Source organism: Pocillopora verrucosa, chromosome 10, assembly GCF_036669915.1.
Source record: "Pocillopora verrucosa isolate sample1 chromosome 10, ASM3666991v2, whole genome shotgun sequence".
NCBI classification, from domain to species: Eukaryota; Metazoa; Cnidaria; class Anthozoa; order Scleractinia; family Pocilloporidae; genus Pocillopora; species Pocillopora verrucosa.
In genome coordinates this window covers 12,728,032-12,745,824 of record NC_089321.1, presented here as the reverse complement: position 1 = coordinate 12,745,824, position 17,793 = coordinate 12,728,032, and the positions used below count along the sequence as shown (strand labels likewise).

Here is a 17,793-nt window from a genome sequence, read left to right as displayed (position 1 = left end):
CATCCTTAAGCGCGCATGTCAGACAGTTTAGGTGGGAAGCGAAACAGCGGCAAAATGAGTGCGCATGTTTTTAACGCGCGCGAAAATTTACAAGCAGAAAGAAATGGGAATATCGGTATTTCCATAGCAACGCTATAGCGGCGATGTGGCGGCATTTTTAAATTTCATATTGTTTGTTTTTATTTCGCGGGGATAGGCCTTAGCGTCAACAGATAGGGTTCCCATTTTCAAGAAAGTTTCTTTCTAACCTGCTCTGCAATATATCTTTCCCAAAAAAAAAAAAACAAAAAAAAAAAACTAGGCCACGGGTGTCAATTTTAGCATTGAAGTTGAGCGCTCTAAACATGGCTAAGAACTTCCTAAGCCCGTGTTATTGTTATGGCACTTGTTTGTGTCGTCTCTTCAGTAGGCAAACCGCCCGGCGAAAATGTTTGTTGTCTGAGAGAAAAAACACGCCATAGCTCTGCTCGTAGACGAAGAATAATTGCCTTAAACACTGAAATTGTAGAACGAGGAAATGTTGTGTGTGAATTTCATTATCAGCAGTTACGAAAAAGGACCAACATCTGTTCGTGCCCGCCACCTTCGCCTTTTTCCACTCAGAGTGATACACCCATTACCACGAGACTGGAAAAAGTAAGGCTTATTATCAATCAGGCACAGGGTGGTGCACAAGTTTTCGGGAAAACGTCAACGAAACACTTGCCACGAAGACCACCTATAAAAAGTCAGGAGAAAAAACGTTAGATCTATTGAAAGGCTGTCATCTCCTACTGCATATTCTAGGTTTACAAACCTCAACCATTTAAATAATAAACAATAAAATAAATGATGACGTAATTCTCACCTGTTTGCACGAGAAGATCACTAACTTAAAGAAAAATAATCATGCAAAATGGAGATGGAGTGCTATGCAAAATTCAGTTGGAGTGCAACTAGATTCCATGGATGGACAATGTGATTAATAAGTTGTAGACAGTGTAGCTAGTTAAACCTATTGTAGACAGTGTAGGTAGTTGTACCTGCTGTAGACAGTGTAGCTAGTTGTACCTATTGTAGACAGTGTAAGTAGTTGTACCTGCTGTAGACAGTGTAGCTAGTTGTACCTACTGTAGACGATATAGATAGTGGTACCCACTGAACAAAGTTGTAGCTACTGTTACACAACGATATATCTTACATAAAAGGTTCCGCAGAATGGCTCTATGGTGACAGAATAATACAGCCTACACGAACAATCTTCAAAGTGATTATATGTTGTCCTACCATGCTGTGTAAACCGCGTCGCGGAAAGATTTAACAGATAGTTTATTGCGAATATCATACTGTGCATTTCGCTAATGACAATGATTTTTCTACGAAGGAGAGTCAAATTGTGGACACCCGATTCCCTCGTGTGGATCGTTTGCGCTGCTTGCTTTCTGCAAGGGACTTTGCATCGCTGTGTGGTTTTAATCCTGATTTAACTTAACAGAAATCAGCTTACATTACATATTTACTACAAAGATTTTCTTGTTATGACCTTTATGATTTTCTTTTTATGAACTAAGCCTCATAACCAATCTTGTTATTTAAAAACAATTTCATGCTTGCACATTTACTTCAGGTGAGCCATTCCAATCATTTGAATTCCGGACTCAACCGTGACTTGTCGAAGAAATGTACTTATGCTCGTGGTTCTGCGTCTGTATTAATGGTAAGCTATGAGGAAAAATTTGCTGATCTTTAGCAAGTATGCACAAGAATCCATACTCATAAACACGTGATATCCGCACTTAATGCGTTTAATTTATAGTCATTAAAAATTGGTTTAATTAATCCTTTATAAGGCACGCACATTTTTAAGTTCAATGTTTGTGCATCGCAAAAGGCCAACTGCAGATCAAGACTAACACAGATCAATAAATCACTTACCAATATTTGGAGTTGGATTAATCTTTTGTAGCTTTGTTATAGGATGAAGATGAAGCAGATGTAGACGTAGAATTTGCAAGCGACGGAGATGTGGAGAAAGTATCTACAAGCCCAAGTTCCTGTACACCAACAAGCAAGGAGAAAGGAAGCATTAAAGAAACACCTAAAAGTGCAAAAAAGGTTTGTGCCTTTTTATATCTTGTAGTGATAACCGATCTCTATACTCCCACATAATAGAATTTAAATTCTAGGAAGTGGAATTGAGTTGTAAAATAAAATTCAGTCAATTACTTGTATCTCTTCATGAGATCCCCTACCTCCCCCCCTTGACCATTGTTAGATAAACATGCTAATTAGAATAAGAAAGATGGTCAGTTTTGAGCGCGGTAAGAAAAAGAGAAAGTTTTATTTTTCGGTTTGTGATGAGCTAGGAACAAAGAAAAAATTTTGTTTGCCAAAGTGGAATTGAACCTAGGGATTTCATGCCCCGATGCTCACCACTGATCGTGCCACAGAGACTCTATGGTGAGCAAGACCCATTACAAAGTTCATTTAAGACACATTTTGCATACTGCTAGGATCAGCGAGCTATAGACGTAAAGCATTGATTGGTCATTTTACAGACATTTTGGTGCAATGCTTTAAATGATGAATTTCTTGTATTTTCCTGCTGAACAATGCTGTGTTCAAGGTAATGTGTGAGTTGGGGGTGAATTTTTTTTTTTTACTTAGGAATCCTTGCTTTCAGGCATAGATTGATTCTTTCATTGACAGATCAGTTCTTTCTCAAATTATCAATTTCACATTTTCCTTGCTCTAAAATACAGTGATCAAGGTATATGCCAGAGGTGCAAAGCCTTTTTGCTGAGCAATCCTCACTGTTAGGCAATGATTTATCATTTTAAAATGATAATTACAGCCCATGTAGGTGCAATGCTCAAAAAATTTTTTCATTGCTCTACAATACTGTGATCAAGGTATATGCCAGGGGTGCAAATTAAGCTTTTTTGTTAAGGAATCCTCACTGTTAGACATTGATTTATCATTTTACAGCATATGTACAGTGTAGGTGCAATGCTTAAAACATGTTTTTTTCTATGCTCTACAATGCTGTGATAAAGGTATATGCCAGAGGTGCTAAGCTATTTTGCTAAAGAATCCTCACTGTTAGGCACTGATTGATAATTTTTACAGCACAGGTTGGTGCAAATTGCCTGAAACATATTTTTCTTTTTGCTCTACAATACTGTGATCAAGGTATTTTACAGCACAAGTAGGTGCAATGATTGAAATAGTTTTTCTTTTATCTAAAATACTGTCATCAAGGTGTACACCAGAGGTGCTAAGCTTTTTTGCTAAGCAATCCGCATTGATTGATAATTTTTACAGCACAGGTTGGTGCAAATTGCCTGAAACATATTTTTCTTTTTGCTCTACAATACTGTGATCAAGGTATATGCCAGACATGCAAGGCCATTTTGCCAAGGAATCCTCACTGTTAGGCAGTGATTGATTATTTTACAGCACGTGTAGGTGCAATGCTTGAAACATAATATTATTTTTTCTTTGCTCTACAATACTGTGACAAAGGTATCTGCCAGAGGTGCTAAGCTTTTTTGCTAAGGAATCCTCACTTTTAAGCATCAATTGATCATTTTACAGCACATGTAGGTGCAATGCTTGAAATATGTTTTTCAAAATGATTAATCATAGATATCAAACTTTGAGGGATTTCTCATTGAAGCAAGTTAAATGTTTATATGAACAAAATGAGCTATTAGCAACTTTCAGTTGTAGGTGGTAGCCACAGAAACAAAGTTGTGTTAGGCCTGGGAAGGTTTGGTGTTTGCAAGTTTACATGTATGTCTTTTCCAGTGCAGTCAAGTACTATTAATAGTGAATCAACTACTAAAGACACTGTTGCTGTGGAAGCTTGTGTTTTATCACACATTTCTCAGAAAGCATTTCCCTTCCTTTGGTGTAGTTTTTCGAGAACTACTTAACTGCTTGTATGAGAGGTTTGTGGAATTAACCCTTTACCTCCCACATCAAATTTGTAATTCTCCTTACTGTCAACCATACAATTCTTATAATGGTAATTCAGAGAATTTAGTATTTGATCAACTAATTATCCCCAAATTGATATTTTTCTTTATTCTCATTACCTATCTGGTTGATATTGTAATAAATAATAATAATAATAATAATGACAATCTTTAATGAGGAAACTTTTTCACTAAAAAGTGGTTTACAAAAAGGACCTCGAAAATTAAAAATTAAAAATTTACAATGAATAAAAATGCTAAAATTATTGTATTTGTATTGTAAGGAGAAATTTTGTCTTGGTCACTCATGGGAGTTAAAGGGTTAAGGAAGGGATCAAACATCCATTTACCATTTTTAGAGCTCTTTAGTCAGAGAGTGTATGTGTTGAAAAATCATGGTTAGGCATTTTAATGCAATGTAGTTGGGATTCTATTATCTTCATGGATTAAGGATTGTCCACAATGACAAAAAGGAGATAATGTATTGATTTCAGAGGTGAATAGGGATGATTGGCAGCCAAAATAATAGACTTCAATGAAGCATGTGAAGTTAGGAAAACCAAGTTAGAAGTAATTCCTTCTGGATCAGAAAGAGCTGGACTCAAAACATGACATAAACACATTGATCCTGCTTTGTGTGATGGTCTGTACGTCCCTTGGTCAACTTCAGATGTTTATAGCTTTGGTTATATGGCAAGTACAATCGCAAAGACTAAGAAATCAGAACTAATTGATAAATTAAGTCTGACTTGTATGAGCAAATATAAGCAACTAGCATTTGAGACATTGGTTAGGGACCTTCACCCTTTAACTCCCAAGATCTTATTAGTAATTCTCCCTACTGTCTGCCATATAGTTCTAGTGATGTTAGTTTGGAGAATTTGGTATTCAATCAACTAATAATCCTGTAATTAATGTTTTTCCATATTCTCATCTCTTGTCTGCTTGATATTGTATTAATATTGTAAGGAGAAATTCTGTCTTGGTCATTCATGGGAGTTAAAGGATTGTTATTGCCTTGTAAGCTGTTTAATTTTTCAGATTTGATGCATACAATATGCAATGTACTTTTGAATATGAGTAGTCACATGTTATGATTTGTAGTGGTGAATGTACATTGTGCTGAACAATTTGTCAATAAATATGCTATTATTTTATTCATTTTTATTTTTTTTTCTTTTTACAGAGAACAGCTTCAATCGATGATGAATTGTTGAAGTGCTTTCAGCCTCAAATTGTGGCCATTGGTGAACAATTTGATTTTGATAAACTAATTATCATCTATGAGGGCATTATTCTATGCAGCAAACCACAACAAAGCATTGTAAATAGCATCGTGGCTTTGCTGTCATCATTTTATATATTCAATATGTGGTGTATAAAGACAGCCATACTGTCCTTCCTAGAGCAGGCCCTAATGGGTATTGGCCAAGGTCATACTTTGCTGAATGTCAGCACTTTCTTTAACCCTTTAACTCCCACGAGTGACCAAGATATAACTTCTCCTTACAATCTCAGCACAATTTCAAGTAGAAAAGTGATGAGAATAAAGTAGAATATGATCTACATGATCCTGTAGGGGACTTTAAGTTGATCCAATACTAAATTCTCCCAAATAATATCAAAAGATTGTATGACAGACAGTAAGGGGAATTACTAATACGATCATGAGAGTGAAAGGGTTCTTGAAATTTCAGAATTGGAATCATTGGTAGAATTTATTTGTAATTTCTGTTAGTATGAAGAAATGTACAATTAACATTGGATATTCTCAATACTGTGGTTTACAGCCCTTTCACAGCTGTTTTATACACATGTGTTATTTTTAGTTTGCCAATAAAAGGTCACAGCTGGAGAATGCAAATCTTTACATTGTCGATAAACCATTTTTCCTATATATATAACTGTTAATCGCCATTTAAGGGATTTTTATGTTATTGTTTTTGCTGCTAAGCGTTGTTTAATGAGTGTGAATCAAATGGATAATTGGAACCATCTCATAGGATAAATGAAAATTAATTTTAGCTTTAACAAAACTGTTATAGAGCTAAAGTTAGGAGTCATTCGGACTTCGTTTGCATTGCTTTAGTCGCAGGAAGTGCTTTCCTTTTGCCTTAACAGGGGCTAAATGAGTCACCCTTTGAGGGTATTGTTGGCCTAAAATGTACAGATGCGAAATAGCTCAAGTGGGGCAATTTTATATCATAACAAAAACCACTTTAGTTCTGTTCAGAGGACTGTTTTACATTATTAAAGCCCCAAACAGCTCCCATCAAGAGCGTCGTTTCAGACCCTATGATGCCGATTTAGCCATTTCGTTTGTTTGACCATACATTGGCCTGAGATGAGAGAGTAGATTAGGGCTTGCCAAGTCATGTTCAGTAAGTCTTAGTTTTGAACTTTGGAGGCGTCATGGCTGACGGTCACTCATTTCGACTCTCCGGTTTTCTTTGTTTTATTCTCAGTTTAATTCTTCTATATCGCGGAAAAACGACTGATCAGGGCCAATCTCAAATGTTCCCGCGTTTAGCTGACGATTTCTTCTTGGTTCTACAAGATGATTTTGTAGTTTCAATGAACTTAAATATCTTCACAGCGTCCTGGACTAGGCGACATATTGTTTTGCCAATCCTTCGAAGAGGTTTTTCTTCGTCAAGAATCAGTTATTATCCTAACTCTGTTGCAAGTTACCAAACTATTCTTCTCCAGTTGAGCGGCGACGTAAACCCAAATCCTGGTCCAAATGGAGCCGAGCGGCACAATCTTACGGAACAGCAAAAGTCTTCTCGTCTTCTAACCTTTTATGCTAATGCACGAAGCATCGTCAACAAATCAAGCAAATTGGATTTAGCCATTGCCGCTCTGGGCTATGATATAATTGTTTTAACTGAAACTCATCTGGACAGCTCCATCCCTGACGGTGAAATCTTTCCTAGTAACTACTCGGTATTTAGGCGGGACCGAAAGCTCAATGGACGTCATGGAGGCGGGGTATTGATTGCTACGCGAGAACACATCAAAGCGGTTCCCCGTGATACTACACAGAACGATTCAGAGTTCATCTTCGTCGATCTTCTTTTCTCATACAATCGCAAAGTCACTTTGGGAGTTTTCTATCGTCCTCCCAATAACGATCCTAAGCCTTTAGAGGACTTACAAGCTGTTTTGCAAGAGTTTTCGACGAACGAGTTGATTCTTGTTGGCGATTTCAATCTTCCGGAGATTGATTGGTTGAATAACAGATTCTTGCGTCAATCTGATATTTACACACTCATGATGGACATCGTCCAAGACAATTTTTTGACACAGTTGATAAATGAACCTACCAGAGACTCGAACATCCTAGACTTAGTTCTCACTACTTCGCCCGACCTCGTAAACCATTTGGTTGTTGGAGAACCTTTTTCAGATCACAATTCTATCTCCTTCTCGTTATCTGGTATACCTTACGTCCAGCGTAAATCACAGAAGTTGTTGTATTGCTATGGTAAAGCCGACTGGGATCACTTAAGATCGCTGTTATCTTATATTCCATGGCATTGCGCCTTCTTCGACAGCGATATTAATCATAATTGGGCTTGCTGGAAAGACTTGTTATTTACAGCAGTGGATGAGTGCATTCCCAAACGCAAGAATAAAAAGAGATCCAGTGCCCCCTGGATTACACAGGAACTTATTGTTTTGTGCAAAAAGAAGAAATTATTGTATAATAGAGCTCGCAGAAAAAACAATTCAACTATTTGGGAAAAATATCGGCAACTCAACAATTCTGTTAAGAGACTTTGTAACACAGCTAGATGGTCGTATATAGAGAAACTTGCACTTGATCTACAGGAAAATGAAAACCCGAAACCTTTCTGGAATTTTGTTAAGTCCAAGAGAAGAGGCACTAATAATCTCATCTCTATAAGCGTCGATGGATGTGCTCTGACTGACGACTTCAGTATTGCTCAGAGTATGAACTCATATTTCTCTTCGGTGTTTACTACCGAAGATTATGCAAATTTTCCCACTCAAGACTGCACTGTTGACAAGAAACTTGCGAAAATTGATTGTTCTGTCAATGAGGTCAAACGCCATCTTCTGAAACTCAAGCCCAACAAGTCTCCTGGGCCTGACCATATCGCGCCGTGCATTTTTAAGTCGTGTGCTTCGGAATTAGCACCTTCGTTAACGTATATGATAAACAAATCGTTGTCTCTTGGCCTTTTGCCTGAGGAATGGAAACATGCCGACATTACTCCTCTACATAAGAAGGGTTCCAAATCTTCGAGAGAAAATTACCGCCCAATTTCCCTTACTTCAATTGCTTGTAAGATCTGTGAAAAAATTGTTTTTGATAGGATGATTAAGTTCTGGCGCGAAATCGACTTTATCAATAGCAACCAATTTGGCTTTTTACGAGGAAGATCTACTACAACTCAAATGTTATCAACGTTTAATGACTGGGCGAAATCCCGTAATTCATCCACTCCTACCGATGTTGTTTTTCTGGATCTTGCCAAAGCCTTTGACAGCGTTCCTCATGAGCGACTGCTTTTAAAATTGAAATGTAGCGGCATCGACGAATGTTTACTCAACTGGCTGAGACATTTTTTGGTGGGGCGCAAACAACGTGTAGTCGTTAGGGGATCTTATTCTGATTGGTCGTGCGTTACCTCCGGAACTCCACAGGGAACCATTCTCGGGCCCCTATTGTTTTTATTGTATATTAATGACATATCTGAATTCCTATCATCTACAGTAAAACTATATGCAGACGACACGAAGATCTACAGAGAGATAATTGACCCTATAAAAGATAGTCAGCTTCTTCAGGATGATCTTAATAATCTTAGCGCATGGGCTCGTAAGTGGCAGCTACGTTTCAACGCAGACAAATGCGAATCTATGCGAATCACGCATTTACGCGATAAGTCGGTAACTAATTATTTCTTAGAAAAGCCCCTGAAAGATGTGACTAATTTTAAAGATCTCGGTGTCACACTAACTAGAGATCTTTCATGGGGCCATCACATAAGTATCACTGTCAATAAAGCGAACAAAGTTTTAGGTTCCATTAAACGCTCAGTAGGCACCGCTAACACAAATGTTTTTTCTATGCTGTACATGTCTCTGGTACGGCCAATCTTGGAATATGCGGTACCTGTTTGGTGTCCTTACCTTGTTAAGGACATCCATGCCCTTGAAAATGTACAGCGAAGAGCCTCAAGACTCGCTTTAAATCAACGCAAAGGAGAAATGTCCTATGAAGACCGATGCAAACTGTTAAAATGGCCCACTCTCTCTGACCGTAGAACTTACTTATCTTTAGTCGAATGTTATAAGATAGTTTTTGGTTTTTATCATTTAAATTTTGAAGACTTCTTTGATATTGCCACGATTCGGTCTACGAGAGCAAATCATCAATACAAACTCTATATTAAACCAGCTAGACTTAATTGTTACAAAAATTCTTTTTTTATTAGGATTGTCAAATTATGGAACGAGTTACCGGGTGATATAGTGGAAGCTGACAGCTTTCAGCATTTTAAATCTAAACTTAAATCGTACTTAAATATTTGATTGTAATGATTTTGATTTATATTTTGTCTTTTCTTTTAAGGGAGTTTTTACACAGGGATAACCTCTTAACTTCCTTTTCTAGAAGTATTTTCTTTTTAGTTTTATTTGTATATAATAGTTATCATCTGCTTCTGGAATAAATAAAGTATGTATGTATGTATGTATGTATGTATGTAAATTGGCCACGAAATAGGGGCCAATTTTCACTCTCTCTATGGTGCGAATTGGTTCCAGAAGGGCTGATTTGGCCATACCATTTTGACCCCTTTAAAGGCCAAAACTACCCTTCGTTTTTCCTAAACTACCCCTCATTTTCTTAAAACAGCCCCGTTATGAAGTCGTTTCGGCTATTCCATACAAGGCCATTTCTGCCCTTTTTACGAGGGCCAGAACAACTCTTATCCAGAAGGGCCAAATGAGCTCCAAAATAGGACTATTTTACTCACCGAGATGGCCCTATTTTAGAGGCTGAAACAGATCCTTTCGATTTACAGCGTAGAAAATGATCGGTTAAGAGTAAAAGTAAGAGGGTAGTTAGTTCCACTCTGAAAAGAGCAGAAGTTGATTAAAACACACTTGAAATATGTCTGTAAGTATTTTTCTGTATGTCCAGGGATTTTGCTTTTTATAAAATAGTTACCCAGCGACATAAAGTTCTTTCGAGCCTAAAAGCAAGCAGAAAACAAAACCTGTATGACAAAAAAAAATAGATGTATAGTAAACCTCAAACACTACACAGTAAACCGTTATAAGTGTAAGTGAATAAGTGTAAATATTGTAAACTTTGTATACAGTTCAATTTAATGTGTAAAGTTTGGTCACCTAGGAAAGTAAAGCGAGATCAAATGTTGGTTGCATGTCAAATATTTCCACCTGTAACTTCCATTAAGAGAGATTAGCAACGTACCTTGGAAATCCTCAGCGGTCCTAAGCCGCGTTGAACAAGCTAGATGTAAATGACCCGACGCATCTCATTATATATACTTCAGATTTTAAATATTTACTGCAGAACGACATTAATGTATCGATTGATAAATCTCAAGAATCTTACTGAGCCCGTGAAGTCATCAACTTTAGCTTCTTCCAGATACGAATATGCAAGAGCATGTAGAAAGATATGTTATAAGGACCGTGACATAACTTAGAACGCTTTTTAGAAAGGAAAACTCTTAAAGTATATATATATATATATGTACAGGCCATTTTAGCTCCACTTTAGAACATCATTGTTTGAAAACACTGGTTGTAATTGACCCTTTCCAGAAACTTGAAAGGAAACACTTTGTAGGCTACTGCGTCAAATTAAAGTGTTTTTCATTTTAACAAGAAAGGAGGGAAGGTTTAAACCTTTTTTTTGGTACTAAATTAAAAAAAAAAAATTCGGTGCACATCTAGCGTGCATGCATCAGGATTAAAACTTGATGTCTTTTAACCCTTTAAATCCTAAAAGTGATTAACATGTAACTTCTCCCTATAATATTCACACATTATCCAGCAAACAGGTATAGATAATATCGCCAAACTTATAAGTTAGAAGTTGTTGTCATGATCTAACACCAGTTATTCGCAACTAGCTTGCAAAGAAATGTGTAGTAGCCAGAGAGAAGAATTTACGATCAGTCATTGAGGGTTAAATGATTCAGAGCCGGCCTTGCAATCTCTTCTCGAGAAAGAGAGGAACCTGGGGAACAGTGTGGCTTGTTCGGCTCGCTGAAGCCGCCATCTTAAAGGCTGTGTCCCAGATATGAGATAATAATCAGGCGACGAAGAGGTATGTTAAACAGTTTTCGTAAGATGTTTTCACATGATGTGGGAATTTTCGTAGTAAATTAAAATATTTACCATAAGTGGTTACTAATGCTTACTGTGAGAGGTGTTTCAGAAAAGCGGAAGCAACATTGCTTTCGTAAGTCCACACACTATTTCATTTGTTGGACTTTAGCCAATTCTGATTCACCGAGCTTATGGGCCTAAATTTCTCCAACTGGAGAAGTCAATCGAGATATATATTACTCACGATTACCAGGCGAGCGATGAAAACGAACCGTGTGGCCGGGCGACATCTTATTTCGTCATGATGCGACTTTCAATGATCATTTGATGTTTCGACTTGTCGGTTCCCCATGATGTAGGACCCTTCCTCGATTAATTGAAATGTTACCCGAAGCGTTTCTTAATGTTGACTCTAAAGCAGGTTAAAACTGAAACAAGACAGTATTCGTAACATCAGACTGATTTGATGGATTGTGGCTAATTTTGATTCCACAGAGCTGAGGGCCTAAATTTCTCCTTCGAGAACAAGCAATAACTGACCGAAATCTTTATCGCAATTACAATTCGCTTTAGTTGGCTAGGTATTAAAACGAGCCAGATGGCGATATTATATTCATTTGATAGTTAACATCCACAGAATTACATGAGTGTCTCGAGGAGCCTCACTATTGCTGAATTATCTGTTTGTTCGTTCGCTTCGAGTGGTCAGAATCCTAGAATTTTTACGCCGACGTTGTAACGTAAATTTACAATTTAACAAGCAAGCAGGGAACATGAAATCGCTGTGTAATCACATTTAGAAAACGATGCATATCTTACCTTTTGCTTTAAAAGGATTTGCTCTTAAAATGCGGTTGTGTTATCAATTCCGAGCAAGATATTTCTTCATCCGTAGACACGTATTTCTGCTTTGGGATAGTTAAGGAATATCTGTCACGAGAAAAGTACCAATTGTGCTTATATCGTTCCAAGTTAGACAGAATGAGGAAATCGATGGTTGTTATGAAATGAAAGCTGTATATATATATATATGGTGGAGAAACTGGATTAGCACCAATCATGTACGTGATGGGAATAAATATACTGAGTTATTTAGTCACCGGGAGGAAAAATAGGTCTTAGTAGTGTTCAGGTTTTGTAATTATTTCACAGCCGAGAGAACGACTCAATTATTCAGGGCATGTATCCCGTTTTTTCTTCCTTCGTTATACCTTCGGAGAGTTACAAAGTAGAGTAAAAATTCATTTTGGAAACTGTATTTTTTTTTTTTGCGTGATATTTTCATGCATATCACATACGTAAATATGTAATTAGGGGTTTTTCCCGTGACCTTTGGCTTTTTATTGCATCATTTTAGTTCTTAGAAATGCATTATTCCGGGTAAGAAGTTCTTAAAGAAATTCAATCCTTTTCGTATGAAAGTTTTGTCTATCTTTTTCTTTTATTTTATGAAAGCTAACGCTATTTTTTTTCGTCAAGTTATGTTATTCTTAGTGCTTAATGAGCGGAACTGAACCTCATTGTTACGATGCATCACAAATGTAAGAATTTATAGTTTTACCCTGATGTTTACATCAACGGCAAACAGTAAAACATCTACGATTTCATTCACTTGTCCAAAAACCCTACAACAAATGTCTTAAGAAAAATAGCAACAATGATCTTGCACACAACTAGTGAAAATTTAGTCATTTTGAAAGATAAACGGCTGAAAAAAAAGGGCAAGAAATCTAACACTGATTATTTTAGTTTGCCATATGGTCATACATAACCTCTCCAAAACCTCAACCATCGTCAAAATGTCAACATTATAAGGGAATCATGGATCTATTTTGTCGGTCTACACTCTTGAAGCACCAAGTGAGCTTTATTTCTCGATTGAAGGTGAACGCGTCAGTGACATCGCTGTGGGGAAATTTAAATTTGATTTTATTTGAACTTGAACTGTGCATTTGACGCGTGACATTCTATTGGCCTCACTTTTCTTTAGAACTTGAATATCAAGAATTAGCAAGGCTAGAAGATAATCGTGTTACTTGTCATGTGATCGTATTATACACTGAATACATAGATAGACATATGATTGGATTTGATTTAAAAGTCTGGTTGTATTTTCTGATTCTCGTCATTATCAAGTGGATAAGTACAAATTGAAATTTAGAACACATATTTAGGTAGCAAAGCACAACATGACAATTCCAATGTCCTTGCAATTCCAGTGCCATACACAACCAAAAAAGGTTAACAAATCAACTAAAATAATAGCATAAATCAGCCATTATGATAAAATATCAGCACCTGTTAACCTTGGAGAGCATACATTAAACGCATATTTTGGTTTGTTTTGTTATTTTCAAAATCATCTCCTATACCTTGACCTTGATTATTCTGGATATCCAATAATTGTTCAGTATATGCTTGCTACTGAGGTATATTCTAAATAATTATAGATATCCAATATCCTGAATTTTTGTTTGCATACTCTTGTATTACTATGCTATTTATTAGTATGACTGGTATGTTAGGGTTAACCATTCCAGGCTGAAATCTAGAAAAACAAGCGAGCTTAAAATTGAAACTGACACAGTATGGACAATAAAGACATATGGGCAGTTAAGACATTCGTACGGAAACTGGGATCTAGTTGGAAAAGTTTTACAGTTTTGAGAATTGAGGTAATCTTTTGATTTGACCAATGTGGTTACCATAATTCGGTGCCATTTCAGAAAAGGATAAATCATGCCTTCTCTATTTATAGCTAACAGAATAATAATGTTACAATTCAAATTTAGCCTGTTTTTTAGGTTGAAATTTCCTGCGAGGATCTCCTACATTAATTTCTTCACGGCAGTGCGCATATATGATTTTCATATATTTACAATCATTATTCATCACTTCGACGGTTTATTTGGACCCAACTTAATGACCAGCTCTCAGTTGGCTTGTTAGCTCAGTTGGTAGAGCGCTGCACCGTTATCGCAAAGGTCATGGGTTCAAATCCCTTTCGGGCCTGAATTTTTGGCAGGTCTTATTTCAACTACTAGTTCCGTAGTGTTTATAGCTGCGAGGATCTCTTACATTCGTTTCTTCACTGCAGTGCACGTTTTGGATTTTCATATATCTACAGTCATTAGTCTGGTTACAAATTTTAATTATTTTGGCCATTTAATTTTTTTTAAACTTATGGTTCAGAGACTGATTTGAGTGGTTTAGCGGTAAAAAAAAAACTGATGCATCAGCCGTAAAGTAAACTGGAAATTCAAATATCATCAAAAGGCACGAAGCTGAGTGCGGCTTAAAAAATTTCCCTCAAAAGGTTTTTTTTACAGTTACGACACGAATTAGAGGTCTTTAGACTCCTCTTTTTTTCCTTTTATCTGTGTTAATTAATCGTGGAAATTTTCAATATCAAAATGTCTTATGAGTTGCACTTTAAATAGTGTACTTGGATATATCATTAGATTAGATTAAATTGATAAAAAAAAATACAAATTATTTTGTTTGAGATTATGGGATGAGTTTCTTAAGAACGAGAACTATAAGTCGAACAACTTTACTATATTCTCTTCTTTATATTTGATGTGCGATACATAAAAAAAACAACAACAACGGCAACGACAACAAAAAGAAACAAGAAGGCAAACAAACAAAACACGGTTTTATTTTCTTGTCTTGGAAATTGAAAATCATTTCTCAGGCTCGTGAGAGGTTTACACCATGCGTGCGTACGCCTTTATTCCCACGATTAGAAGTATTTTGTGCAGGATTTTTACCTCTTAACAGCTAATAAACGAATACAGGATCAGTAAATTGAAATATAAATTCGAAACTTTCACGATAAGCTTTAAGCCGAATGCAGTACGATAAACGTTCTCAAATTTTGATGCTACGATACAAACCTTTGCTCTCCTGGCCGAGGGAGATTCTATTTTTTCCCTTCGTACATCACTTTTTGACTCACAGTTGCTTAATGTTTACGGAGTTTTCTTCTGCTTGCAATTGGAAACAAACTTCTCAGTGTCCTGCCTCGAAGCGCAGAACACATTTTTTGTGATCCAAGGTTTTTTTTTTCTTGTAAATGTACGGATGGTTTTATCTAGAAAGATAACGTAGTTACCGTTTTACTCTTTATAAAAGTCTTTATGCAAAGCCCTATGATGGTTTATGTACGCTTACCAAGTTTGATTGGATAACTTGACTCTGCTGACTATTAATTCCTTCCCTTTTAAACATGTTCCACATGCTCTCAATGAACTTATACGTGACAACTCAGCGCTATTGTGTAGTAGTGTTCTCATAAACTCAGCTTAAGCTAGGATGTATTTCTATAACCGATGGTAATTCCTTCTTGTTTTTTTCTTCTTTCAGACATTAAGAAGATGGACGAAGGTAATTATCTGTGCTAATAAATTATAGAAATCTTCATTATCGGCTCAAAGTCTTCCAAGTAGCACACGGAAACAGAGATTGTAAAAAGTCTGTATGGATTATTTTTCCAGTTTTGTTTTATTTTCACCGAGGGAGAAAAAGAGGAAAGTAAACCATCTGTGGCAATGGATTATAGAAATCTTCATAATCACATAGCCTTACAAGCTGTGCACTAAACGAGAAACAAAAGTACGGATGGATTTATCCAGAAAGATAACGTAGTTACCTTTTTTTCTATTTGTCAAAGTCTTAATGCATAGCTCTATTATGGTTTATGTACGCTGACCAAGTTTGATTGGATAACTTGACTCTGGTGACTCTGCTGACTATTAATTCGTTGCCTTTTAAACATGATGTAAATCCGTTTTCAATGCTTATACGTGACAATATACACGTTTTATACGCTTATAAGCTTAAACGTCTCACAAAATCAGCGGGGGCTGGGATGTATTTTCATACCCGATGGTAATTCCTATTTTTTTTCTTTTCAGCTCGTAGGAAGAGGATGGAAGGTAATTATCTATGCTAATGAATTATAGAAATCTTCATTATTAGCACATTTAAATTGGAGTAAATCGATTAAAAAACCAACAACAACAAAGCAAAACAAAGAAACAAAACAAGAAAGCAAACAAACAAAAGACGGCTTTTTTTCTTGTCTTGACAATTGGAAATCGCTTCTCAGGCTCGTGAGAGGTTTGCACCATGCATGCGTTCGCAATTATTCCCACAAGTAGAAGTATTTTGCTGTTCGTACAGGATTTTTGCTTCTTAGCAGCTAATAAACGAATTGAGTAGCAATAAATTGAAAGGTAAATTCGAAGCTTTAACGATAAGCTTTAAGCCGAATGCAGTACGATAAAATTCCTATTCAGTTGAAATGCCGTATTCTATCAGCTTACTTAGGAGCTAAAGGTCTTTCACAACTATTCGATTTGTAATATTTCTTTTTTAGACAATTCTAACTTTTTTAACGTGCATTACATGTAACGGAAATAAATTGCTACGCTTAGTGACTTAGGTCCCTCAGGCTTATGAAAACGGGAGATTGATACGGTACAAGTTACTCAACCCACTCCCCCCCCCCCCCCCCACCACTTCTTTTAAATGCTTATCCTTTCTGGATAGCCTCCATCCTTTTATGAGTACCTTTCCTGTTTGTGATATGCGCTCACGAATTTGGAATCGACGAGGTGACTATGTTGGCTTTGTAAACTTGTGTTTATTTTCGGTTTACTTAGGAACTAGGTCTCTAAAAACTTTTTGATCGTTAGTTATTTGATATTGAAGTATTTAAACTTTAGTTTTAAAGTGTAGTTTACCTGAAGTTACAAGTGATCAGTAGTTTTACCTTTAAATGTTACTAACTTGAAATAAGCTCAGTGACTTAATTCTCCCAGGCCTTCTAAAAGATGAGCAGTGAAAGTGACTCACCCTATCCCTCTCTGTCTTTGTAAGCATGGCTTCCTTGTGATTCGTACAATGACTTGGCTTTACAGACTCTGCCGACTTTATTAGTTCCTCTCCTTTACACCTTGCCGGTGTGTATCTCTTCCAAGCGATAATTCAGCTCTTTTATTCGGGAGTGTTCTCATAAACTCTGCACGGGCCTGGATGAATTTTCATGTGGTTTTTTTGTCATTCTGTTTCCTTTTCAAACATGTCAGATTTTAAGAAGATATAGCAGGTAATTACCTGTGCTAATAAATCATAGAAATCTTCATTGACACAAATTCTTCCAGGTAGCAAACTAAAGCCGACATTGTATACAATCGATATGGATATTTTCCAAATTGGATACCAACAACTCCAATTTTTTTGTAAAATAATATATTTAATAAAAGTGAGAAGGGTAAAGCGTAGCTTGTAAGAGGTGTGAAAAGGACCATGTAAACTAACCTGCCTATAGGCATTTGTTTGATTGATTATTTTTTTTATGAGTGTATACGCGGTTTTTACCTAATTCGATATGCAAATATATTTATATTAGGAGTGGCTAACGCTCGAGTTATTAGCCTTTGAAACTCTTTAAGGTGGCCAATTCGAAATGTCAACTTAGTTTATTAAA

The 17,793-nt window shown here is 36.4% G+C and overlaps 2 protein-coding genes and 1 long non-coding RNA gene across 8 annotated transcripts in view; 2 read left to right on the top strand and 1 right to left on the bottom strand.

Annotated features, from left to right (window-relative positions):
* The window catches only part of LOC131769281 (uncharacterized), a 126,423-nt gene extending 120,199 nt beyond the window's left edge, over positions 1-6,224 (top strand). For 2 of the 3 annotated variants that reach the window (XM_066173195.1, XM_066173194.1), the window contains one exon: positions 5,146-6,224. In XM_066173195.1, coding sequence (XP_066029292.1) covers positions 5,146-5,514 — 369 coding nt within the window. In that variant the 3' untranslated portion in view covers positions 5,515-6,224. Of the gene's footprint in view, positions 1-1,565; positions 1,697-1,956; positions 2,095-5,145 lie in introns of those variants that run through there. The other variant, XM_066173196.1, reaches the window with a different exon arrangement.
* Positions 370-12,250, bottom strand: LOC136283837 (uncharacterized). Of its 2 annotated transcripts, none has more exons than XR_010718941.1 (4): positions 12,117-12,250; positions 11,542-11,725; positions 1,915-2,033; positions 370-718 (listed from the first exon to the last, which is right to left on the bottom strand). It is a non-coding gene; the product is annotated as an uncharacterized lncRNA (long non-coding RNA). The 2 variants fall into 2 exon arrangements; XR_010718942.1 differs by lacking the exon at positions 370-718 and adding an exon at positions 1,575-1,701.
* The window catches only part of LOC136283834 (uncharacterized), an 85,155-nt gene continuing 78,594 nt past the window's right edge, over positions 11,233-17,793 (top strand). For all 3 annotated transcript variants that reach the window (XM_066173183.1, XM_066173182.1, XM_066173181.1), the window contains exons 1-3: positions 11,233-11,295; positions 15,666-15,686; positions 16,217-16,237. In XM_066173183.1, the coding sequence (XP_066029280.1) occupies positions 15,677-15,686; positions 16,217-16,237 (31 nt within the window). In that variant the 5' untranslated portion in view covers positions 11,233-11,295; positions 15,666-15,676. The remainder of the gene's footprint in view (positions 11,296-15,665; positions 15,687-16,216; positions 16,238-17,793) is intronic.